Here is a 26,552-nt window from a genome sequence, read left to right as displayed (position 1 = left end):
TCATGTCTGTAATCCCAGCACTTTGAGAGGCCAAGGCAGGAGGATCACCTGAGGTCAGGAGTTCGAGACCAGCCTGGCCAACATGGTGCAACCCCGTCTCTACTAAAAATACAAAAATTAGCCGGGCATAGTGGCGGGCGCCTATAATCCCAGCTACCGGGGAGGCTGAGGTGGAAGAATTGCTTGAACCTGGTAGGCGGAGGTTGCAGTGAGCCGAGATCGCATCACTGCGCTCCAGCCTGGGTGACAGAGCAAGAGACTATCTCAAAAAAAAAAAAAAAAAAAAAAAAAGATGTCAGGAATATGGACAGGGAACACACATTCAGCTATTCTGTTAACACTTCGACCAGCCAAAAGACACTAGGTCAGCCATGTTGAGGGCAAGAGGATGGTACTGGGTTTTAGCGAGGAATATTAGCCTGAGCTAAGAGTGTTCAATAATCCATAAACATACGCTTAGGGTCATAGCTCAATAAGCAGAGCTTCAGAAAGACCCGAGAGACTCAAGTCTGGTGAGACATTCGGTTCCATAACTGTTGGGGAAAACAATCCTCGCTTTCTCTTTGAGCTTCAGTGTGTTCATCAGTTACTCCGGGATGGTAGCTCAGGGATGCCTGGGGTACTTCGGCTACTGTTGTTTGGCTTTTTTGAGACAGGATCTCGCTCTCGCCCAGGCTGGAGTGCAGTGGTGCAAGCATGGCTCACTGTAGCCATGACCTCCTAGGCTCAAGCGATCCTCTCACCTCAGCCTCCAGAGTAGCTGGGACCACAGGCATAAGTCACCACGCCTGGCTAATTTATTACTTTTTTTGTAGACTCTGTGGGTCTCACTATGTTGCCCAGCCTAGTTTCAAACTCCTGAGCTCAAGAGATCCTTCTGCCTCAGCCTCCCAAAGTGCTGGGATCTTGGGTATGAGCCGCCATGAGCAGCCTGGCTAGTGTCTTCCAGCATGTGAACCACCTGCTGCTGTCGACTGCCTCAGGCACACTGGCTCAGCTCTCTCCCGGCCCCTCTCCCTTCCTCCCCTCCCTGCCATGAAGGGTTAAATTGTGCCCTCCCCCTCACCCTGCCAAGTATGTTGAAGTCCTAACCCCCAGGACTTCAGAATGTGACCTTATTTGGAAACAGGGTCATTGCAGATGTAGTTAGTTAAGATGAGGTCATACTAGAGTAGGGTGGCCCTGATCCAATATGACTGGTATCTTTATAAGATGGCACGTGAGGACAGACACAAGGGAACGCCATGTGACAAGAGAGGCTTGGAGCAACGCATCTACAAGCCACAGAGCACCAGAGGTTGCCAGCACCCACCAGAAGCTGGGAAAGGCGAGGGAGGAATTCCCTACAGACTTCAGAGGGAGCAAGGCCCAGCCCACCCTTGATTTTGGACTTTCAACCTGTGGAACTGTGAGAGAATAAATTTCTATTGCTTAAGCTGCCCAGCCTGTGGTACCCTGTTATGACAGCCCCGGGGGACTAATACAATATCACACTCCACAAAGAATGGGGGCGCTTTGGTGCAGAACTTTGAAAGGCTGCCATCAACAGAACATCGCCCTACGAGGGGTGAGCTGAGAAAAGCAGCAGCCTTCCTCCAGGCCTCAGCTGTACAGCTCCAGAGGAGAAACCCCGGGGCCCAGGTAGGCACTACTCACTAGGGCCAGAGTCTAATCCAAGCTCGCCGTCCATTGAGTCACGTGGTCCCCATGGGTATGGCTGCTCCTCCTGCTTGATCCATGACAAAATGTCATGTGCTGAGATGAGAGACTCTGTTGTCATGGAAAGAAGGCAGTCTTAGATTTTGTTCATTTCCACTCGGCCTCCCATCAAAGATTTGAAAACCATCCCACGCCGCGGCTGCAGCCTGCAGGGCATGTTTTGGTATCGGTGTTGCATTTCCAGGCCATCCTCCTTACCCTCGTAAGCCCCTTCCTAAAGGGACTCTCTCTGCTCACTGCATTTCAAGTTGGCCAGAAAGAGGCTTAGCCCAAGGTCTGTGCAGAGGCAGGGCCAGGATTAAAACCCAGACCTCCCAGCTCTACCGCTTAGCCCCAGAGGAACTCATGGGGCCAGGACAGGCCAGAAGAAAGCCCCAGATAATGGCCCACAGGGCCATAGCTAACGGGTATGACTTAGAAACCAGCGATGGCAGAGGCTGCAACCAGAGGTCACTGATAAGAACCACAGTGAAGCAGGAAGGCCCCGCTTTCCCTCTGCCCTGGGTCCCCTCAATTTCTGTTGTGAAGGTGACAAAGCACAAGGAATCCTAGATTCAACTTCTCATCCTCTCTCCCTGGGATGGTGGGTAGGATGAGACTTGTGTCCTAACTACCAGGCGATGACACTGGACTTAGCTCTGCAAACACACGGACACACACATAGGTCGTGGGCAGGTGGGGCTTCCATTGTTCTTTTATGCCTCCCTGAATGCCTAGACCCTCCCTACAAGTTTCTTGGGAAACTTCTAACTAGTATTCACCCCAGAGAAATTCCAGAAAATGTAAACAATTTTCTGACACAGAACTATATGCAGCTTTTAGATGCTTTTTGGTTGTTTTTATCGTTCAAAAATCAGTGCTGAATAGCTGGACGCGGTGGCTCATGCCCGTAATCCCAGCACTTTGGGAGGCTGAGGCGGGCAGATCATTTGAGGCCAGGAGTTCAAGACCAGCCTGACCAACATGGTGAAACCCCATCTCTACTAAAAATACAAAAAATGAGCCGGGTGTGGTGGCACATGCCTGTAATCTCAGCTACTCAGGAGGCTGAGGCAGGAGAATTGCTTAAACCCGGGAAACAGAGGTTGCGGTGAGCTGAGATCACACCACTGCACTCCAGCCTGAACGACAGAGCAAGACTCTATCTCAAAAAACAAAACATCAGTGCTGAAGTAATTTTAGTATTGGTTGCATAGACACAATAAATTATTAATTTAATGATTCCTTTGGAAAAGCGCTGGTTGCCCTCAATATTCATTCTGGCCCTGTTCTCACCTGAATTGGGATCCGTGGGAATATCTCTGTCTGCCAAATCCTGCTGATCCCACACGCACTGATGCTCCTCCTGTTTAATCCGGGACAAGAGGTCCTGGGCAGAAATTGGGGAGTCTACTCTCGGGAACAAGAGCGGCAAAGGTGTTAGAAGATGAGAAATTGCCTGCAAGTTTGTGTTTTGAGTAAATCTCTGATTTCATGCAATTATCTATTTCCCCTAAACATCAGGTACAATTACATAAGTCTCATTAACTAAAGGTTGAAGTCAACTAGGCCCCAATTAACGGAGCTTTTGCTGCAAATAAGAGGATGTTGTAGGGGAGTGACACTACAGTCTCTAAGAAAGAGTCTTTCTGTGCTGCAGGAACTTAAATCTCCTTAGAATAAGGTTCCTATTGCTGGGCGCGGTGGCTCACGCCTTTAGTCCCAGCACTTTGGGAGGCCGAGGCAGGCGGATCACAGGGTCAGGAGATCAAGACCATCCTGGCTAACACGGTGAAACCCCGTCTCTACTAAAAATACAAAAAATTAGCCGGGCGTGGTGGTGGGCACCTGTAGTCTCAGCTACTCGGGAGGCTGAGGCAGGAGAATGGCGTGAACCCGGGAGGCGGAGCTTGCAGTGAGCTGAGATCGCGCCACTGCTCTCCAGCCTGGGCAACAGAGCGAGACTCTGTCTCTACAACAACAACAAAAAAAAATTTTAAAAATTTTAAAAAAAGAATACGGTTCCTATTCTGGTGCTGAGACCACCATGGAAAGAGGTATTTCCTCTGGAAAGATGACAACTTCTAGAAAGCCTTTTTTTTTAAATTATATATTGACAAATTATAGTTGTATATATTTATAGGCTATAAAGTAATGTTACGAGAAGCCTTTAAAGCTGTTGAATGGGATTTTTCTAAGATGTAAGAAAAAGACCCTATATTTTCTTTCTTCCTCAGAGTCTCAAACCTAATTTACACTTATTGCCTTCTTATCTCTTAAAGATCTCCTTAAAGATCCTAATACTGTGATGCTTTCAAGGGTCATGCCTGATGACAAGTGAACAGGCTTTCCTCTACCCAGACACTGTGAGCACTTACCTATGGGTGTGAGGCTCTGACTAAGGGGGGGATGAGGTTTGTGGAGCTCTAACCTGTGAATAAGTAAAGGGCTACAGTATGTTAATATGTCTCATGATTGTTGATTTTATGTGTCAACTTGGCTTGGTCATGGTACCCAGAGATTTGGTCAAACATTATTTAGCTGTTTCTATGAAGGTATTTCTTTAGATGAGATTTGAACATGTAAGTCAGCAGACTTGAGTCAAGCAGATTGCCCTCTATGATGTGGGCGGGCCTCATCAACCAGCTGAAGGCCTAAGGCCCCAGGGAAGAGGCAATTCTGCCTGCAGCCTGGAGCAGCCACATCAGCGCTTCCTTGGGTCTCTAACCTGCTGGCCTGCCCTGTAAATTTTGGACTTGCCAGCCTCCACAATCACAAGCCAATTCCTTAAAATAAAATAAATCTCTCTTTTCCACACACACCCTTACGGGTCCTGTTTCTCTGGAGAACTCTGATTGATACATACATCTGCTCTAACAGAGTTCTCACCTACGACAGAGTCCAGCTGCAATGCCAGCTAAGAGGAGGTCCCTCACAGGACCGCAGGTATGTGGGTGCCTGGCACAGAGGCAGCAGCCCATAAACACTTGTTTAAAACAATGAAAGGCCTTCCTGGTCAGGGAACAACAGGTCTTCCTGACCTGCCTGTTCCCCCACCCATGAAGCCTTACACTTAGTACTTCTGCCAGGATATTGTTTCTAAAGGGGAAGATGGAATCGTTAAAAACAGATAATATGAGGAAGAGAGGAAACAGAACACGCTGAGCCCAGGTGTACCAGCAAATTGTCAATGCTGTTTGCCACGTCTGTGTCCCCTGGAGGAATCCTGGCTCAGCCCAGCCCTGGATGCACAGCCCTTCCATTTCAAGCTCAGCCCTCTGGCCTGGCACACGCGACAGCTAACTCTGGGGGCTGGGAGACCATGCTAACCCTGTCCCCTCCCGTCTCTGGTGTGGATGGCTACTTGGTCACTCACCAGTAATGGATTCTGTGGGGATGGCTCTTTCCTCCAGGCCCCGCTGACCCCGGACACATAGGGCGTCCTCACGCTTCACCTGGGAAGACGCATCCTGCGCAGGCACCAGGGGCTCTGCTCCTGGGGACAGAGAATGACATTGCTTTGTGTCTTTTTTTCCACAGGTGCCAGGAGCTCTGCTCCTGGGAAGAGAGAATGACATTGCTTTGTGTCTTTTTTCCTGCGTGCTGGTCACCAGGACATTCTGGGCTCAGAAGCATGGCTGACAGCACTTGCCAGGGGAGAAGACAGGGGTCTTGGGTTCCTGTCGGAGCCATGGGGGACCCTGAGGAGCAGAAGGTCTCAGGAGCAGAGAGGGAGTCAACATTCAAGAAAAAGGGCTAGGCAAGCAGCAAAATGAGGGGTGATGAGGCTGACGAGAGAATTCAGAAATACCCTAGAGCTACGTAACTGGCTGGGTCCTAATCAGGACTGGGCCACAAGTTGGACCTTTCTGTGGGAGTCATTAGTCCTTGTTTGTCACCCCAATCAGAAAGACCTGGCCAGGCTGAGGCCAGATGCACACACACGTGTATATATATGATTTGTAAGAAGCCAGGCTGGGCAAAAAGGCACAACTAAGCTCTATTGTTGGACAGATAGTGCACAACCTCCTTATACAGTCAGTCTCGCTGTCATCAACAGGTTCTTGGAAACAGTGAGTTCAAGTGAAATGACACAGCAGATCCTCGAATAACGTCACTTCCTCCCATGGTGTTTAGTTATAACATTGATGAGAAAGAAAAATTGGTTGTGTTATATGTCATTTTTTTTTTTTTTTTTTTTTTGAGACGGAGTCTCGCTCTGTAGCCCAGGCTGGAGTGCAGTGGCCGGATCTCAGCTCACTGCAAGCTCTGCCTCCCGGGTTCACGCCATTCTCCTGCCTCAGCCTCCCGAGTAGCTGGGACTACAGGCGCCCGCCACCTCGCCCGGCTAGTTTTTTGTATTTCTTAGTAGAGACGGGGTTTCACCGTGTTATCCAGGATGGTCTCGATCTCCTGACCTCGTGATCCACCCGTCTCGGCCTCCCAAAGTGCTGGGATTACAGGCTTGAGCCACCGCGCCCGGCCTATATGTCATTTTAAAGCCACAGTTTCTGAGACCCTATCAGTGACATTAAGTGAGGACTCGCTGTGCATAAAAGACAATGACACAGCCTCTACATAGAAGCCCAGCATGAAACAAACAGGGCCTTTTCTTCTGATGGCGCCCCCTGTGCAAGAGGAGGCTCAGGCACCAGCAAAGAGAGAAGACAAAGAATCTGAAGACTGGGATCCTGGCTTCAACTCTGCACCAACTCAGCAGATGAGTCATTTAGCTTCTCTGGGTTCCGGTCTACCTTTTTCATCTACAAAAGGGACACAGTGATCCCTGTTCTATCTCATGCTCAGTGGTGGTTTGATAACCAACTGAAACTGTTGAGATTACAGTGCTTCAAATGTAAAAAACTACCTCATAAGACTAGGTGCTGTTACTACCACTGCTGACCTCAAACTTCTGCAGTGCTTGATGAAGACAGGGAAGGAGTCATTTAGAGGAAATGTCCAGGACAGGCAAATCCATAGACATGGACAGTCGATTAGTGGTTCCCAGGGGCTGGGGGTAAAAGGGAGAAGGGAGGGACTGCTAGTGGGTGTGAGGTTCCAGTGATTCTCCTGCCTCAGCCTCCCAAGTAGCTGGAATTACAGGTGCATGCCACTGCACTCGGCTAATTTTTTGTATTTTTTAGTAGGGACGGGGTTTCTCTTTGTTGGCCAGGATGGTCTTGAACTCCTGACCTCAGCTAATCCGCCCGCCTCGGCCTCCCAAAGTGCTAGGATTACAGGCGTGAGCCACTGTGCCCTGCCAGGTGCAGGGTTTCTTATGGTAGAAATGTTCTGGAATTCGATAATGATTTTGGTTGCATGACTTTGTGAGCCACTGAATTGCAGCCTTTTTTTTTTTTTTTTTTTTTTTTTGGAGACGGAGTCTCGCTCTGTTGCCCAGGCTGGAGTGCAGTGGCCGGATCTCAGCTCACTGCAAGCTCCGCCTCCCGGGTCTACGCCATTCTCCTGTCTCAGCCTCCCAAGTAGCTGGGACTACAGGCGCCCGCCACCTCGCCTGGCTAGTTTTTTTGTATTTTTTAGTAGAGACGGGGTTTCACTGTGTTAGCCAGGATGGTCTCGATCTCCTGACCTCGTGATCCGCCCGTCTCGGCCTCCCAAAGTGCTGGGATTACAGGCTTGAGCCACCGCGCCCGGCCTGAATTGCAGTCTTTAAAACAGTAAATTTTATGGTCTGTAAATCACATCTCAATAAAAAGGAAAGATTGGGAATGGGAGGAGGGGAGAGAGTGGCCTTGAGAGCTGCCTTCTAAGGTGAGTTTCAGGAAAACGTTCTCCACTTAAAAACAAAGGAGGACACAGCCGGGCGCGGTGGCTCACGCCTGTAATCCTAGCATTTTGGGAGGCTGAGGCGGGTGGATCATTTGAGGTCAGGAGTTCAAGACCAGCCTGGCCAACATGGCGAAACCCCGTCTCTACTAAAAATACAAAAATTAGCTGGGCATGGTGGCGTATGCCTGTAGTCCCAGCTACTCAGGAGGCTGAGGTTGCAGTGAGCTGAGATTGCACCACTGCATTCTAGCCTGACCCACAGAGTGAGACTCCGTCTCAAAGAAACAAAAAACAAAAAACAAAAAAACAAGAGAGGACAGAGGGCCCAGACTGGCAAAAGTTCCTCCAATGAAGTAGAGAACACAGTTTGAGCACCAGATTTCACCTAGTCCAACAATGCTCAGAAAAGCTGGCCCTGGGGAAGGATTTCCAAGGCAGAGGCAGGCCTAGAACCCTAGGCCTTCCACCCCAGCAAGAGCTCATCAAGTGTGATGTGTTCAACAGGCCCAATTTCCTCAGGCTTAAGAATCCTTCTTGAGTGAGTCAAGTGCCTTGCAGGGCAAGCCTGCAGGTAAGCCGCGTGTGTTGGCCAAAGAATGAGGTGATGACGCTGCACATTAGGCTGAGCAATAAGCGACCGGACGGGCTGGGGCGAAACCCCGCATGTGCCGCAGACTCCTCTTGCTCTCCTCTGTCAGCGTCTCTGAGCCCAGGCCTGGGGCCTCTCTCTGTAGTTCCACGTCAGGCCCGGGCAGTAGCGTAAGCCTAAGCCCTTCCTCATCTCTCCACCAAGCTTACCTGTGAGTCCAGAGCTATGCGGCTTTAACAAACCAAACGGCAAATATCTAGGGTGCTATTCTGAGTCCTGAGATCTCTTCCTGTATGTGATCGCCAAATTTCAACTGTGGCCGAATTGGCCCCTGAGAGCCACCCAAGAGCCTCGCCGCATAGTGCATACACAGTGGCGCAGGCTGCCGGCTGTCCTCTCTTGCCCTTCCCTGGACCCTGCACTCTTCTGCTGCCATCACCTGCATCAGGATCCATTGAGATTTCTCTCTCTTCAGGGTGGCGCTGCTCCCACACACAAGGCTCTTCCCTGGGCTCAGGCTGGGTCGGAGCATCTGGCTTCGGGACTGGGCCCTCGGCGTCTGGAAGTGAGGAGGAGGGAGGGAAAGAGTGAGTGAAGTTGACTAACGCATCCAGCAAGGGGACACGAGAACTCTCCACTACCCGATCTCCCCCTCTCCACCTGGGTGTCCCTCTTTGGCAGCAGTTATGCGAGTTAGGCAGGTAATCTCTTATGAAGAACCTTGAAAACGAGTCGATAGATTCCCAAATTTCTACTGCAGGAAAAGCTGGCCTCTGAAAGCCAACATGAGACCAGCTATGGCTCACCCCTGACTGCTGGGATGTGGGGCGTGGTGAGGTGTGAATGGCGCTGTTTTACTGTAATCCAACGTGGTGGTGTTGTAACGTTGAGTTCTATGGTAATGGGCCCTGTTACTGGGTTTTACATTTTTATCCTATTGTAAACTGTTCTATTTTACTAGCATTATAAGCAAATGGTTTCCTGAGTTTCCATTACATAAAAACGGAACAACCTGCCTAGGCGGTGCTAACGTGGACGAATAAGCATTTCACAACCCTCTGCAGAGATGGCTCACCAAAGAGGAGAGAAGGCGTCCTTACCCAGGGACATGAGGGTTTTGTAGTTCTCCTTCACAAGGTTGTTATAAAGCTCCTTCTGCCATTCGTCCAAGTTCTTCCACTCGTCCTCGGAGAAGTACACAGCAATGTCGACAAAAGTCACTGGAACCTGAGCCAACAAGCGGTTAATCTAGCACCTCCTGCCTGCTCCTCCCCACCACCTCCCCATTCCTGCGGGCCACAGGACCCACTCCCCACCAAAGCCTGGCCTTTGCTCTCCGTGGTTCCCCAGTCCCCAACGTCCATCTCAGTGGAGTCAGTCCTCTCTGTCCCGGACCTTCTCATGCTTTCAATAACACAGATGGTCAACCCTGCCTTTTTAGAAATAGCATTTAGCTACATCTACTGTTATTTCACTTTTAGGTCAACTGGATACCTGAGGGTAAAGAGCAGTCAATATGCTTCTTTTGGTATTCAGGGTGACAGAGGGGTGGCAGGTTCTCAGAGTGGGTATCCGTGAGCCAAGTAGAGTAAAACCTGGTTACCAAACCTGTATTTCAGGTCAGGTCACCTCTGTGTACACAGTTACCTCTTTGTCAGCAAAGCATGTAAAATCTGAGGCCTGTGCTAAGGTTCAGAACCTTGGTCCACTTCGTTCACTACTCTATCTTGATCATCCAGGAGCATACAGTAGGGAATCAATAAATACTTGAGTGTGCTGCACAGTGGGTGCCAATACCAGGAAGCTCCACTGCAGCCCGAGTCATCGCGTGGTGTCAGTCACTTGTCAGACTGATGACAAGTATGTTCGGATCTGTTACAGAAAGCTGATTTCAGTTTGCAGTCACTCACTTCGGCCACTCACCCGCACGACCTCAGCTTGGACCGATTGTCCAAAATCGTTTCACTCCCATGACTTTGATAACTGAACTTTCTTCTCTGGACACACAGCCTTCCCTGTTACCACTTTCACATTCCGACTGAACCAGCCTTTCAGTCTGAAATCTAACCCCTCGATCCTCCCCCATCCCGTGATTACAGTCCATTCGTCTACATATCTCATTTACAGGGCCAAAACTGGCCTGTATGGCACCTTGGGGTGAGTTACAAAAAGACACCAAAGTCAAGAGCACAGCTACCGCTACTCAGCGTGGTGAGTGGGCAGCACCTTTATGTAAGTTAGAAATGTCAGCCCTTTTACCAGGTGCTTGTAACTCTGAGAATGCCACGTGTAGGTGTGATGTCTACACCTCAGTGCCATGCTCCATCCCTATGGACTGACAACTCACTGTCCATCTTTACAATCAGAACTAGAACCTTTAACTCCTGGACCTTCCACCAGATGCAGGAAAAGCCCCAACCTGGGAAAATTAATACAGATCCCTTTCTTCATTTTATATTTATTTATTTATTGAGAAGGAGTCTTACTGTCGCCCAGACTGGAGTGCAACGACATGGTATCAGTTCACTGCAACCTCTGCTTCCCGAGCTCAAGTGATTCTCCTGTCTCAGCCTCCCGAGTAGCTGGGATTATAGGCGCTTGCCACCACGCCCGGCTAATTTTTGTATTTTTAATAGAGACGGGGTTTCACCATACTGGCCAGGCTGGTCTCGAACTCCTGAGCTTGTGATCTGCCTGCCTCAGCCTTTCAAAATGCTGGGATTACAAGCATGAGCCACTGTACCGGCTTCTTCGTTTTATTTTTTTATTTTTACTTACTTATTTATTTATTTATTTATTTTTTGAGACGGAGTCTCGCTCCGTCTCCAGGCTGGAGTGCAGTGGCACGATCTCAGCTCACTGCAAACTCCACCTCCCAGTTTCAAGCGATTCCCCTGCCTCAGCCTCCCCAGTAGCTGAGATTACAGGCACGCACCACCACACCGGGCTAATTTTTTTTTTTTTTTTTTTTTTTGTATTTTAGTAGAGACGGGGTTTCACCATGTTAGCCAGGATGGTCTCGATCTCCTGACCTCATAATCTGCCTGCCTTGGCCTCCCGAAGTGTTGGGATTACAGGTGTGAGCCACCGCACCCAGTCCCCTTTCTTCATTTTAATTCTCTGTTACTAGAACTCCACAGAAGACATCCACCACCAATTCATACTGCTGTCCCATGGTTGCTTCAGAAGCTTCTTGTTTGTCTCTTGCTGACACCTTGCTATGTTCCCCGGGAGGCTTGTTTCAAACATTTCATTCTCCCAGACCTTTAAGTGACCTCCCACATCTCTCTGTCTTTGATCTCAGGTAGGCGCCGGCAGGCTCCTTCCTTGCCCCTCTCCTTGCCAATCCAAGGCCACCAGCATGTGCCCTTCACCTCTTCCTCCACCTCCTGCCTGTGAAGCTTAATCCAAATAATCCTTCTCATCGACATCATCAGTTTCTCCCTCTCCACTGGCTCCGTCCCTTCAGGGTCGTTCCAACCTCAGAAAAAACTTCCCGCAAAATGCTGCTCGCTCAGGTCACTCTGCCCTCTCTGTTCACTGGGAACTTCCCAAGAGACACATTCTGTTTTTCCCTCTTTACCATCTACGCATTCTTCACCCCCTTAGACTCTGTCTGCCTCTGTACCCTCCCTTCTCTGAAACCACACTCTGGAAGATCATCAGCGACCTTCTGTTGAAATTCTCAACATTTTTGACCTCTTTGAAAGGTCAGATCATCTTTCTAGAATTTTATCCTGCTTGGTTCCTGTAACTATGTTGCCTCCCGTCCATCTGGCACATGTCTTCTTTACTTTTTCCTTCCTCCCCCAAGACCACGTGCCTCCCCCAAACAGCTAAGTGAGTGAGCCACGCTGGAATCAGGCCCTTCAGCCCCAGTCAAACCTTCAGATAACTGCTGCCCCATTCAACAGCTTGACCGTAACCTCATGGGACTCTGAGCCAGAACCACTCACCTACGCTGCTCCCCAGTTCCTGACCCACAGAAATGGTGAGATAATAAATAATTATTTTTTTAGGCTGCGCTGCTATGTTTTGGGGTAATCTGTTATACAGCAACAGGTAACTAACACAACAATCTATACACAGTGTCGTCCCACAAATAAAGTTAATTAATCCTCACAACTCCATGAAGTAAGCATATTATCATCTTCATTTTATTGACAATAACCCTGAAACTCAGAGAAACCAGCTGGGAATTTACTGAATTGTTTATATTTCTTCAAAAGAGGAATTGAGGAGGCTCAGAAACAACAAAAAACACTTTTGACCAATGACAGGAAAATCAGTACAAGCAGGCCTCATGGAGTGGCTCAAGCCTATAATCCCAACATTTTGGGAAGCCGAGGCAGGAGGACAGCTTGAGCCCAGAAGTTCAATACCAGCCTCAGCAACAGAGCAAGACCCTGTCACTACAAAGAATAAAAGTAAATAAAAAACTTAACTGGGTGTGGTGGCATGTGCCTGTAGTCCTAATTAATTGAGAGACTGAGGTGGAAGGATTGCTTGAGCCCAGGAGTTCAAAGTTACATGAACTGTCATTGTATAACTGTACTCCAGCCTGGATGACAATGTGAGACCGTTCCAGAAAAATAAAAAGCAAAACCAGTATGTGGCGAAGTCAGGATTTAAACGCAAGTCCTTTGATTCCAGACCCCAAAACCATTTCATTATTCTGTAAGAGCCCTTGTCAAGTCAAGTCTACTCTAATGCCTAATCCAACGCACAGAACACATCACAGTGCCACACAAGGCTATGCGCTGAGACACACAGTACAGACAAAAGAAAAGGGCAGTGTGTACGTAGATGCTGATTGTGCTAGACAAGCGACGTATGCAAAACCATACTGAAAACCAGCCTCTGGGCTGCAGTGCCAGGAAATGTTTTGCAGAGGAACCAGAGCCACTATTACAACTCAGGTCTGTGAAGCCTCAATGAGTAACGTCAGACAACTTCTCTGGCAAAGTCACTGGGTTGGTTGCCTCAGCAGACACGGAGACATACAAGACCCGGTCCCTGCCAGGAAGCTGTGAGCTCTCCAGCTGGAGAGAGGCACTCCACAAACATTTTTTGCATACCAGCCTAAGCCAGGTACCATTCCAGGCACAGGGATACAGCAGGCAACCGAGCAGAATTTACACTCTGGTTGGGGAAAACCAACCAAGAAGACAAAAAAAGGAACATTATGCTGAAGAATAATATCTTAAGGCCAGGTGCAGTGGTTCACGCCTGTAATCCCAGCACTTTGGGAGGCTGAGGAGGATGGATCACTTGAGGTCAGGGGTTCGAGACCAGCCTGGACAACATGGTGAAACCCTGTCTCTACTAAAAAATACAAAAATTAGCCAGGTCTGGTGGCACGTGCCTGTAATCCCAGCTACTTGGGAGACTGAGGCAGGAGAATCGCTTGAACCCGGGAGGCAGAAGTTGCAGTGAGCCAAGACTGCGCCACTGCACTCTAGCCTGGGCGACAGAGCAAGACTCTGTCTCAAAAAAAAAAGAAGAAGAAGAAGAATAACTTAAATATTTAAGATGTCAATGGCAAAAGGGCTTTGGAGAAAATTCGAGTAAGGGCAGAGAGAAGAGCGTGCTGAGGGGACGTAGTTCTTTTATATAGGATGGTTGTGGAAGGGCCCGCTGATGAAGTGGCACCTGAGCAGACCCTGATGGAAGAGGAGGTGAGGACAGCCATGCAGATATTCAGGGCAGGAGCTTCTCAGCAGAGTCCCTGAGCTGGGGGTGCGCGTGGTGTGCTGGCAGAACAGCACAGATGGGAGCGGGCAGGAGGGAGTGGATGGAAAGGTCAGAGAGGCAGGGAGAGCGTGGGCCATAAACAGACATGCGCTTTTATTCTAATCAGATGGGAAGCCATTTGGGAGGTGATTTTTGGTTTTTTTGAGACAGATTCTTACTTTGTCACCCAGGCTGGAGTCCAGTGGTAAGATCTCAGCTCACTGCAGCCTCTGCCTCCCAGGTTCAAGCAATTCTTCTACCTCAGCCTCTTGAGTAGCTGGAATGACAGGCGCCTGCCACCACGCCCAGCAAATTTTTGTATTTTTTAGTAGAGGTGGGGTTTCATCATGTTGGCTGGGCTGGTCTTGAACTCCTGACCTCACATGAGCCACCTGCCTTGGCCTTCCAAAGTGCTGGGATTACGGGCGTGAGCCAAAACCGTGCCCGGCCATTTGGGAGGTTTAAGCAGAGGTGTGAGGTGACTGCTTCACATTTTCAAAGGATCGCTCTGGCTGCTGTGTTAAGATAGACTGTATGGGTTGGGGGGACAAGGATGAAGACAATGAGACCCACCAGGAGGCCATGGCAAAAATCAGATGAAAGACCATGGGGCCTGGGACCAGACGATGGCGATGGGAGTGGAGTGGTGAGGAGTGGCCAGGTTGTGGATATATTCTGAAGAAAACTCAGGGTATTTACTAATAGATTGGAAGCAGGGTGTGAGAAAGAGAGGAGACAAGTATGACTCCAAGGATTTGGCCTGAGCACTTGAAAGGATGGAACCATCCGTCATCAACGGAGATGAGGACAACTGCAGGTAGAACAGGTCCCAGGCAGGTGGCCCGCAGTTCACTTTGGACATGTTAAATCTAAGACTTACTGACATCCAAATGAATTAATAGGTAGGAATGTGAATCTGGCATTCCAGAAAGAAAGCTGGGCAACATATAGAAAGAAAGGGGGCAGGGGAGAGAAAGCATCTGTTTGGGAGGTGACAGCATACAGACTGCTTTTAATCCTGTGAAACTAGCTGGGCGCGGTGGCTCACACCTGTAATCTCAGCACTTTGGGAGGCCGAGGCAGGTGGATCACCTGAGGTCAGGAGTTCAAGACCTGCCTGGCCAACATGGTGAAACCCCATCTCCACTAAAAGTACAAAAAATTAGCCCGGCATGGTGGCAGGTGCCTGTAATCCCACCTACTAGGGAGGCTGAGGCAGGAGAATCACTTGAACCCCGGAGGCAGAGGTTGCAGTGAGCCAAGATCATGCCACTGCACTCCAGTCTGGGTGACAGAATAGGACTGTGTCTCAAACATAAATAAATAAATAAATAAATAAAAAATAAAGACTGTGAGGTGGGATGCAGTCATGAGGGAGGAGAGTGAATAAAGAGCAAAAGGCCAAGACAGAAGTCTGGCCCACTCCATGCATTAGAAAGCTGGCCAAAGGAGGCAAAATTGGCAAACAGTGAGACAGGGCAGCTGGTGAGGTAGGAAAAGAATCAACAGAGAGAGGTGTCCCAGAAGCCACAGCAAGGGGTTTCAAGGAGAGACTGGTCACCTACACACAATGCTGCTGATGGGGCAGGGAGGATGAAGACTGAGAAGCGACCACTGGCTGTGACACCACAGACATCATTAGTGTGCAAAAGCCTGATCAGAGTGCGTTCCAGAAAGATCCAGTTACCAATCAACTGGAATACTGAGAATAGAGGAACATGTGAAACGAGACCACAGGGGACGCAATCAATGGAATCCAGACAATGAGATGCAAAACAGGACAGATGGCCCAATTCATTCCCGATAAACTGAAAGGAAAAATAATAGATGGAAGAGATGCCTGTAGATTAAAAAAGACTTAAGAGACATCTCAAACACAATGTGTGGACATTACTTGAATCCTAATTCAAACTAAAAAAAAAATTTTTTTTAATTGTAACAACTGAAAATCTAATCACTGACTAGATAGTGATCTAGGCTGAAGCTTTTACTATGGTGTTGGTGGTAATAACATTGAGGTTATCACTTAAAAAAAAAAGAGTCCTTACTTTTTGAGCTAATACTGACGTATTTGCAAAGGAAATGATTGATGTCTGGGGTTTGCTTCAAAATAAAATGCGAGTGGGGAAGTGGGCAGGGATTTAGAGGAAACAAGACTGGCCAAGAGTTGGCAGCTAATGAAGCTGGAAGTTGGGTACATGGGGACCCATTATACTATTCTATCTACTTTTATTTGAATATTCTATAATAAAGAGAAGTGGAAAAGGGAGGGAAGGAGAGAAAATGGGGAAGAAATAATTGGAGATAACAAGTATAGACAATTCTTTCAAGGGATTCTGCTCTAAAGAGGAGTGGAGAGGCCGGGCGCGGTGGCTCAAGCCTGTAATCCCAGCACTTTGGGAGGCCGAGACGGACGGATCACGAGGTCAGGAGATCGAGACCATCCTGGATAACACAATGAAACCCCGTCTGTACTAAAAATACAAAAAAATTAGCCGGGCGAGGTGGCGGGCACCTGTAGTCCCAGCTACTCGGGAGGCTGAGGCAGGAGAATGGCGTAAACCCGGGAGGCGGAGCTTGCAGTGAGCCGAGACAGCGCCACTGCACTCCAGCCTGGGCGACAGAGCGAGACTCCGTCTCAAAAAAAAAAAAAAAAAAAAAAAGAGGAGTGGAGAAATGAGGCACCAATGCAGGTAGATGCAGGGCCCAGGGAGGTTTTCTGTAAAAGATGGAGAGCAGGACAGAACAGTCACATGCTGGTGGGAACAGCCCGGCAGAGAGGGGAGAGCTGATGACTCAGAGGAGAAAGGAGAGAGACGCCGGGGTGACCTCCTGGGTGGGCAGGGGACGTCAAGCCACAGGAACAAGGGAAAGCAGAGCCTGTGGCCACCGAGCAGCAGACGGAAGAACAAGCTGGCTGAATGTGGACGCCTCTTCTGAGTGACTCCGTTCTCTCAGTGAAAGGAAAAGCAGTGTTGAGGATCCGGGAGGAAAGCAGGAGAGGGAATGGAATAAGAAACAGAGTGTGTGTTCTGAACTTTAAGAAGGGCCCCCCTGAGGTCAGTGACCATGACTTGAAAGCAATTCCAGGCAGCCTGGTTTGAGGTGCAACTCCAGCCACATTCCGGTGAGCATATACCAAGGCAGCCAATGACACATGGTCACTGGTAGGTGTCAAGCGGGAAAACCCAGGAGTGAAGAGCTGCAGGAACTTGCAATCAGACAACTCAGAGGAGTCCAGGAACAGTGAGAGCAAAGACTACCAGACAGAAATGCAGACTATGGGGAATGAATAGAGTGAGCCTTGCTGGGGTAGAATGTTCAAGACCAGGTTGTTTCAGTGGAAACAGGCTTTAAGAACATTGAAATTGGAAAACAGGGAGCCAGAGAAGTTTATGAGAAGGGCTGACAAAATGAAACCAAGGATTTTATTCACCTGTGCTGTTCCTCACCTCCATCCCTGCCCCGGGGACCGCCACATACCTTGGGGGCCTCCCCCTTGCTGCCCGGGGGCAGCCGCAGGACCCAGAAGTTCCTGTTGCGGAGCAGGTTCTCCAAGTTCTCCAGCCGCCTCTGCAGCAGCCCGTACTCCTGCAGCAGGGTTCCCAGCACGGCCCACTTGCTCTCCATGTGGTTCCCAAATTCCACGGCCGTCTTTTCGCAGTCGGCCAGCTTCTTCTCGGCTGTCCCCGTGCGCCCCTCCAGGTTCAGCAGCTGGCTGGCCTGGGCATCCACCTTCCTCTCCACAGCCTGAATGGCAGCCACCACAGTCCAGAGTGAGATCTCTGCTGTGGGCAACTGGGGCTCTCGCATCATGCGGTCGGGGAAGACAGGTGCCCTATCTGGAAAGGGTGGGAACTGAAAAGGCATCGGCCGCCGGGCGTCCATGTCCCATTCTTGAGCCTGTATGCAGAGGGAGAAAGTGACAACCCAGGATGAGACCTTGTGTGAGTGGGGGAAGTCAGCTGGGAACACGGGTCAACTAATCAAATGCTACATGTTGTCTTTCTTCTGCCAAGCCCCCGTAATTCAGGATACACTAATTCTCCCAGCAATAGATATCCACCCACCCACCAACCAACTCACCACTCTCCCATCTCCTGCCTAGGTGAGTCAGGCTGGTCACTAGTTCACCCACATTGACCCTTAGCAAGTTAAGGCTGTGACCCCTGCCTAAAATGTCACAGGCCACTTTCTCTGAATAGACCAACTGATTTCTTGAAGAGCTAGGCTTAATGACGAACTTCGTATTTGCCTAGTGTTTTATGTTTCCAAGAACTTTGATGTAAGTTATCTGACGCTAATCTTCTCAGCAATCTCTCAGCAGGTTAGGGCAAGAATGATGATCTCTGCCTTAAAGATGATGAAACTGAAGCACAAGGAGGCAGCTGGTCACTCTGCAGCACCTCCCTGCACTGCCAGCTGGGGCAGCTCTAGGTGCTGCAGGTAACAAAAAACACATTCCTGGCCAGGCGTAGTGGCTCACACCTTCCCAGCACTTTGGGAGGCCAAGGCAGGCAGCTCACTTGAGGTCAGGAGTTTAAGACCAGCCTGACCAACATAGCGAAACCCTGTCTCTACTAAAAACACAAAAATTAGCCGGGCGTGGTGGTGGGCTCCTGTAATCCCAGCTACTCGGGAGGCTGAGGCAGGAGAATCGCTTGAACCTGGGAAGCGGAGGTTGCAGTGAGCCAAGATGGTGCCACTGCACTGCAGCCTGGGTGACAGAGCAAGACTCCGTCTCGGAACAAACAAACGAACAACCAAAAAACCCACCAGATTCCTACCAGGGCTGCGGTCAAGGGAAAGACGGGAGAGCCTAAGCTAGGGCAGAAAAGCAGCTTCCCCCCTCCATATACAACTATTGTTTCATAAATATTTTCCAAATTGAAAATAGGTTCACTAAAAAAGGTCACTCATTAAAGGTGAAGAGGCGATGTCCCTCACACCCAAGAGGACTAAGAGAAAGAAAAACTCCTCCGGGACCCCTCCTTGCTTCCTGGGGAAGGGGTGCCCCATGGCCTGGGGACTCCCCCTTTTATCTTCCAGCACAGAGCCCTCACCCCAGAAGGGTAGACTAATTGGTGCAGTTGAGGGCTGAGACCTATGGCTAAGAGGGGCCGGTTGCGGCTGGTGACAGTTCACTGGTCATCTGGGACCTGGTGTCAGACTCAGGGCTCACTGCACCGCATGGGCTGGCAGCCGACTCTCCTTCACACCTGGGACAGGAGGAGGTGTCATTTTCTGTCCTCCTGATGGCTGCTGAAGAGGCCCTCAGGCTAGGAAAAGGGGAGGCCTGCTGCTTGGGGCGATCTGGGCAGACCAGCCCCCCTCTCTGACTCAGAGCAGCCCCAGCTTCCTGAGACCTGCTCTGGGACAGGGCAGAGTGGAGAGCAGGGCCCTAGGATTGCCAGGCCCTGCTGAGTAAGAGGTGCTGGTATTTCCATCAAAAGCACCCATTCCTCCATCACGGAGGCTCCACTCCGCCCTAGCCCACAGAAGGGGACAGAGTCCACAGTAGAAGTTAAGAAAGTCCCGGGGCCCAGTTTAGTTTTCTCAGGTTTGAAGCCCTAACTCTGCAAATGATCAAACACAGCACAGCAGCTCCTGGCTCCCTCGTTAGCACCTGGCTGTGCTCACCCGGTGGTGAGAAGAGGCGCCCCTGAGGAGCCCAGCCCCAGGGTCGGCCCAGAGACTCTTCCCTGGAGAAGCTCTCAGGCCTCTCTGAGATCCACCTCCCCTGGTTTTATACCCAATTCTGGAGCACTGGTTCTGCCCACGGAGATCATCGATGAAGCCTGAAGAAATGCCTGGTGCTACTCTCACCCGGCAAAGACCCTGAGCTCTGCGACGAGGCAAGGGTTCGGGAGTCTTAAAAGCTGCCCAGGCCATTCCAACATGCGGCCAAGTTTGTCAACCGCAGCAAAGACCCCAAAGTCACCTCTCCATGGCCCCTTCCCTGGATCACAGCTGGTGCAGGGGAAGAGTGAATTACTCATTACACTTGGTGAAAGGTGGTAATCAAACATTTTAAAAATCTCTCCGTCAGATTGGCCACCGTGTAAACACCAACGAGGCATTCACTCCAGCGGCCGGGCGGAAGCACTGCCCTCGAAGCCCTCCGCCGGCCGGGCGCAAAGGGAGCCCCGAGCCAGGGCTCAGCCACCGGGTCAGAGCTCCGCCAGGTCCCGGAAAGGACTGTCCCGGCCCCCGCCCCGCGGGGCCTCCGCACTCGGGCCCGGCGATCGCTGCTCCGCGCCGCGCGGGCCAGGCCTGCCGCTCCGGGCCTGCGTCGGGCCCGCTCCGCCCTGCCCGCCGCGCAGCCCGGCCGTGCCCCGCCCGCCTCGGGCCTCGTCTGGGCGCGGGAGCTGGGAGGGCGCCGCAAGGCTCCCGGAGGACGGCGCGGCCCGGTCCCGCGGCCCAGCCCGCGCCCCGCCCCCACGGCAGCGCGGCCATGGCGCCGGCGGGGCTCTCCCACCTGCATGGGCGGCATTCCCTCGGCCATTTCCCCGCGCAACGCCGGCTCCTGGTGGCAGACCTCCTCCGGGGGCAGAGCCTGGGCCCAGCTCCAGCTCCCGCTGTCCAGCCCCAGGCCCTGGATGCCCAGCTGCTGAGGCTGCGGCCGTGTTGACACAAACTGCATCCTGGGAGTGCTGTTCCCCGCTCGGGCCGGCCAGGGAGAAGAAGAACGTTTTCCAGGCGCCTTCCCCCTCTCCGGGGCCGGACAGCTCCATCTACAGCCCGTAGGAGCAAACAGTCCCCTTCGGCGGCGCTCCCCGCCCCTCCGCAGCCCGCGCGCCAGCCAATGGCCTCGGAGCTCCTGCCCGCCTGCGGGGACCAGCCGGGGCCACTCCCGGGCTGGGGCCGCCGCCGCCCCAAAGCTGAGAGGCAGCGGCCTGGTCCAGGGGTCAGGCCCCCTCAGTCTGGGATGGCCGACCTTAAAGACCCAAACTATGCGAGGACCTGGACTGTGGGCTTGATTACTGTTAATTCTGCAAATGTATTGGGCATCCTGGGAGAAAATAGTGCCTGACCCTTTTGAAAATTTTGCAAGAGTAATTCTGTCTTCAGACACTTTCTTCTGGCCGTCTGCCTTCTCTCACTCCTTTGCAGACTTTACCTCCCACTCCCCTTCTTCCCAGTCCAGATTTACTTGGTCCCATCCCAGAGCTTTTGCACTGTTATGGATGATAGAGAAGTGATTCATGCTGAGGTGTCAAAAAAGGGCTGAGCTCTTTCTCCCAGGTAAGGTGCAGTGCATTTTAACACTGGCCTCTTCAAACACCTTGAAATTGGGTTGGGCGCGGTGCCTCACACCTGTAATCTCAGCACTCTGAGAGGCTGAAGCAGGAAGATGGCTTGAGCCCAGGAGTTCGAGACCAGACTGAGCAACATACTGACACCCCATCCCTACAAAAAATAAAAATCAGCCGAGCGCGGTGGCTCACATCTGTAATCCCAGCACATTGGGAGGCTGAGGCAGGCGGATCAACTGAGGTCAGGAGTTCCAGACCAGCATGGCCAACATGGTGAAACCCCATCTGTACTAAAAATACAAAAAGATAAGCCGGGCGTGGTGGCATGGGCCTATAATCCTAGCTACTCGGGAGCCTGAGGCAGGAGAATCGCTTCAACCTGGGAAGCAGATGTTGCAGTGAGCCAAGATCGCACCAGTGCACTCCAGCCGGGGCGACAGAGCAAGACTCCATCTCAAAAAATAAATAAATAAAATAAAAAATAAAAATTACCCGGGCATGATGGCTCATGCCTGTACTCCTAGTTACTCAGGAGGCTAAGGTTGGAGGATTGCTTGAGCCCAGGAGTTGGAGGCTGCAGTGAACTGTGATCGTGCCATTGCACTCCAGCTTGGGCGGCATAGAAAACATCCTGTGTCAAATAAATAAATAAATAAACCTTTAAATCGGGCAGGCATGGTGGCTCACACCTGTAATCCCAACACTTTGGAGGCCAAGGCTGAGGCCAGCAGTTTAAGACCAGCCTGGGTGACACAGCAAGACCCCTTCTCTACAAATAAAACCCTTTAAGGGCAGGTCAGTGTCACTTTGAAACATCAGGCCAGGTCAGAGGAGGAACCAAGGAGAGGCCAGTGTAAGCTGACAAAGATGGAGGAGGGGAAAATTCAGTCATTCCAAATGTATTTATTGAACACCTACTGTGTGCCAGGTACTGTTTAGGAAGAGGGTGAGCTTTGCGGTTGCATACACCCGAGTTTAAATCCCGAAATCACCACTCACTAGCTATGACTTTGAGCAACTTATTTAACTTCTCTGAGCCTCACTCTCTTCATATATAAATGAAGAAAATATTGGCAACTCTATTTTAATGTTGTAAAGTTAGATGAGAATCGTGCCTAGCACATAGTGAGCATTCTGCAAAGATAGTTACCCCCCAAAGGTGTTTTTGTAATTATTCTCAAAATAGTATTTACTTTGTTTTCCTAAAGGGCCAGTCCCTGTCTTGTTAAGGCAGAGGTCTCTAAGGCCCATCACCCTGTGTGGAGGCAGACCTGCTAGTACCTTTAAGTTCCACTGCACTTCGTAAAATAAAGGACATTATTGGCCTACGTGAGACATGTGCTTAGAGGGCCATATCCAGAAGAACAGTTACCAAGTACTTTCTCTGCTAAGCACACTTCCAGGACACAGAAATGAGTACTTCACAGACTTAAGATTATCCTCAAGGAGCTTATAGGCTAGTAAAGTCCACACTCCCAGAAGTCAGTGATTTCCTTCCCTGCTTCCTGGCCCTGACTGTAAACATCACGTCCACTTTTTTTTTTTTTTTGAGACAGAGTCTTGCTCTGTCGCCCAGGCTGGGGTGCAGTGGCCGGATCTCAGCTCACTGCAAGCTCCGCCTCCCGGGTTTAGACCATTCTCCTGCCTCAGCCTCCCGAGTAGCTGGGACTACAGGCGCCCGCCACCTCGCCCGGCTAGTTTTTTGTATTTTTTAGTAGAGATGGGGTTTCACTGTGTTAGCCAGGATGGTCTCGATCTCCTGACCTCGTGATCCGCCCATCTCGGCCTCCCAAAGTGCTGGGATTACAGGCTTGAGCCACCGCGCCCGGCCACGTCCACTTTTATTAGAGGAACCAGGCAAGTCAAGTCTGAAAAGCTCTAGGCAAATTCATTTCCACCAGCGAGCCACATTTCAGAACACATCTTCTGCACTACAGAGTAGCAACTATCTTTCCTCTTTCCTAGAGGTGATAAAGGCAGGACTAGGTTAGTCCCAAACATTTATGCTATCTTTTCAGTATAAAGCCTTTAAAATGACTTGTGTTCCTAAGCACTTAACTAGTTATAACGATGTCCCTTGTTACACAATAAGACATCACTGTAGTGTGTCTACTTCACATTTCTCCTTCACGGAGGGTGGACTTTCATGCAGCCATCAACACTTTCACCCTTTAGCCCAGAGCTAGAGGTCCCATTCATTGTTAAGATAATCACAGCACTTTCGGAGGCCAAGGCGGACAAATCATGAGGTCAGGAGTTCGAGACCAGCTTGGCCAATATGGCGAAACTCCATCTCTACTAAAAATACAAAAGTTAGTCGGGCAGGGTGGCGGGTGCCTATAGTCCCAGCTACTCGGGAGACTGAGGCAGAAGAATCACTTGAGCCCAGGAGGTGGAGGTTGCAGTGAGCTGAGATCCTGCCACTGCACTCCAGCCTGGAGACAGAGCAAGACTCCATCTCAAAAAAAAAAAAAAAAAAAAAAAATATATATATATATATACACACACACACACACACACACACACACATGGGCAAAGCTACTCAACTCAAATAGAATTTAAATGCACAGGCTTCATTGTACTTGCATTATTTTATTTTATTTATTTTTGAGACAAAGTTTCACTCTGTCACCCAGGCTAGAGTGCAGTTGCTCAATCTCGGCTCACTGCAACCTCCATCTCCTGAGGTCAAACAATTCTCCTGCCTCAGCCTCCTGAGTAGCTGGGATTACAGGTGCTTGCCACTATGCCCAACTAATTTTTGTAGTTTTAGTAGAGGTGGGGTTTCACCATGTTGGCCAGGCTGGTCTCAAACTCTTGACCTCACGTGATCGACCCGCCTCAGCCTCCCAAAGTGTTGGGATTACAAGCATGAGCCACCACACCTGGCCACTAACATTATTTTATAACCACCAAGCCTAGCAACCACAGGCCATAAAAGGCCGTAGTGGATACCAGCAGGAAGGTAGTGAAGGGAGTGATTAAGGAGAACGTCCCAGAAGGAAAACAAGCAGGGAATGAGGAGGAAGCTGCTGTAGCTGCATAGACTGTGGGCCCAATTACAGGTCCTTCCATGATCAACCGGCGGATGAGACAGAGAGATCCCCAAGAGTGGGAGAGATCCTGCACTGGGAGAGGTGTCCAGGCATAAAACTGATTTCCAGGAATCACTGGGTGACTAGGAGACAGTTATCTAACGTACTGAGGAGCAGAATGAGCAACTGAATAAAGTGGATTATAAATGCCACGTATCACAGTTAATACACGTTTCTTATTAGGGAAGGACCCAGGCCTGGCCCCTCAGTCTCTCAGGTGGGAACTGATTGCTTTTCATCTACACCCCTAGAAATTTTATTGTTACTGCTCTGGACAGGATATCTGAAGTGATAGATGCTGAACTAAAGAACACAGGAGAGGCCAATGGAGAGGAGATGCATCAACGCCAGAACATTTATGTCTACTATTTCCTAAAGATTTCTGGTGTTCTGCGTCTTTTCAACAACTGCAATAAAGCTTTATTTGAGGAAGAAAACTTCTAGACTAACTGTTAGCTAAGTGAAGAGGGTAACCAAATTTGCACTCCTATCTTGGTTTTTCGCCCCATACCTAATTTAATGAGCAGGCTATGAAGTACCAATGTGGTCACCGGGATAGGGAAAGGAAGGCAGCTCAGTTTCTCAGGCTTCCTCCGCCACTGGCATGTCTCTGGTCACAGTTTTCCACCTTCATTTTAGGACACTGTGCCTAGTTATGCCAACCTCCAAGGAAGAGCAACTCTTTTTTTTTTGGAGACAGAGTCTCGCTGTGTCACCCAGGTTGCAGTGCGGTGGCAGTCACTGCAACCTCCGCCTCCCGGGTTCAAGTGATTCTCCTGCCTCAGCCTCCCGAGTAGCTGGGACTACAGGCATATGCCACCATACTCAGCTAATTTTTTTGTATTTTAGTAGAGACAGGGTTTCACCATGTTGCCCAGGCTGGTCTCAACTCCTGAACTCAGGCAATCTGCCCGCCTCGGCCTCCCAAAGTGCTAGGATGACAGGCATGAGCCACTGCATTGGGCCGAGCAACAAATTAGGTTACAATATCAGTGACAGCCTCAGTGTGATAAAAAATCAGAGACAGGGCTTTATGGAGGGGATGGGCACTAGGAGTAAGGTGACAAAGCCCCAGGCCACTTAAAGGGGCAGAAAGTATTAATGTGGGGGTGGGGGAGAAATACAGTCAAATATTTTGTATTATAAAGTTTTAGGGCAATCTGCTCTTGCAAAGACATTTTTTAACATTTCTGCCCTTTACAGACCCACCTTTTGGCAACATTTTATTTCAAACTTAAACACCCAAACACATACACGTTCTCTTTCTCTTATTTCTGAAAATTTTTCCTTTACACATATGCAACGTTTGGAGAAAGTACTTTTTTCCTCTTGAATTCATTCTCAGTCTCCTTCAAATAAGCATTTCATTACCTTTACAAGTTTTGACTGTAGATGAGTAAAGTTGACTGGCTTCTCGTCAGTTCTTAGTGGCTCCATGGTACCTCTCCACTGCTCAGGTAACTGAGCATGCTACTAACATACTAACACAACAGACACCTAGGGCTTAGAAACCCTTTATGCAGATGACAGGTTTCATGTTGGTAATTGCTATATGTTCTCGTGAATCTCCTCAGTAGACAACCTTTAAACCTTTTTTTTTTTTTTTTTTTTTTGAGACAGAGTCTGGCTCTATTGCCCAGGCTGGAGCGCAGTGGCATGATCTTCTCACTGCAACTTCCGCCTCCTGGGTTCAAGCGATTCTCCTGCCCCAGCTTCCCAAGTAGCTGGGATTACAGGTGTGCACCGCCACCCCTGGCTAATTTTTGTATTTTTTCTTTTTTTTTTTTTTTTTGAGACGGAGTCTCACTCTGTCGCCCAGGCTGGAGTGCAGTGGCCGGATCTCAGCTCACTGCAAGCTCCGCCTCCCAGGTTTATGCCATTCTCCTGCCTCAGCCTCCCGAGTAGCTGGGACTACAGGCGCCCGCCACCTCGCCCGGCTAGTTTTTTGTACTTTTTAGTAGAGACGGGGTTTCACCGTGTTAGCCAGGATGGTCTCGATCTCCTGACCTTGTGATCCACCCGTCTCGGCCTCCCAAAGTGCTGAGATTACAGGCTTGAGCCACCGCGCCCGGCCTAATTTTTGTATTTTTAGTAGAGACGGGGTTTCGCCATGTTGGCCAGGCTGGTCTCGAACTCCTGACCTCAAGTGATCCACCTCAGCCTCTCAAAGTGCTAGGATTACAGGCATGAGCCACCACGCCCAGCAACCTTTCAACTTTTAAGTGCAGATTTGATTGCTAAAAATGGCCGAAATTCATGTAAAATAAAGTCTAGTGCTCATAAAGAAACATTCTAGTTCTTCTAAATTCAAAAATAAGGTAATAAAACCAAGTGCTGGCCGGGCGTGGACTCACGCCTATAATCGCAACATTTTGGGAGGCCGGGTGGGCG

At 50.0% G+C, this 26,552-nt stretch overlaps 1 protein-coding gene across 1 annotated transcript in view; it reads right to left on the bottom strand.

The window, feature by feature from the left end:
• Positions 1–20,497, bottom strand: part of LOC710270 (zinc finger protein 282) — a 30,959-nt gene extending 10,462 nt beyond the window's left edge. Inside the window, exons 1-7 of the mRNA XM_001098866.5 lie at positions 20,289–20,497; positions 17,294–17,713; positions 9,178–9,304; positions 8,517–8,636; positions 5,075–5,194; positions 2,995–3,108; positions 1,657–1,770 (exon numbers count right to left, since the gene is read on the bottom strand). Coding sequence (XP_001098866.4) covers positions 1,657–1,770; positions 2,995–3,108; positions 5,075–5,194; positions 8,517–8,636; positions 9,178–9,304; positions 17,294–17,713; positions 20,289–20,453 — 1,180 coding nt within the window. The 5' untranslated portion in view covers positions 20,454–20,497. The remainder of the gene's footprint in view (positions 1–1,656; positions 1,771–2,994; positions 3,109–5,074; positions 5,195–8,516; positions 8,637–9,177; positions 9,305–17,293; positions 17,714–20,288) is intronic.
• Between the last annotated feature and the right edge of the window lie 6,055 nt (positions 20,498–26,552).

This window comes from Macaca mulatta, chromosome 3 (genome assembly GCF_049350105.2).
Source record: "Macaca mulatta isolate MMU2019108-1 chromosome 3, T2T-MMU8v2.0, whole genome shotgun sequence".
NCBI lineage: Eukaryota > Metazoa > Chordata > Mammalia > Primates > Cercopithecidae > Macaca > Macaca mulatta.
This window is presented reverse-complemented; position numbering and strand designations above follow the sequence as displayed.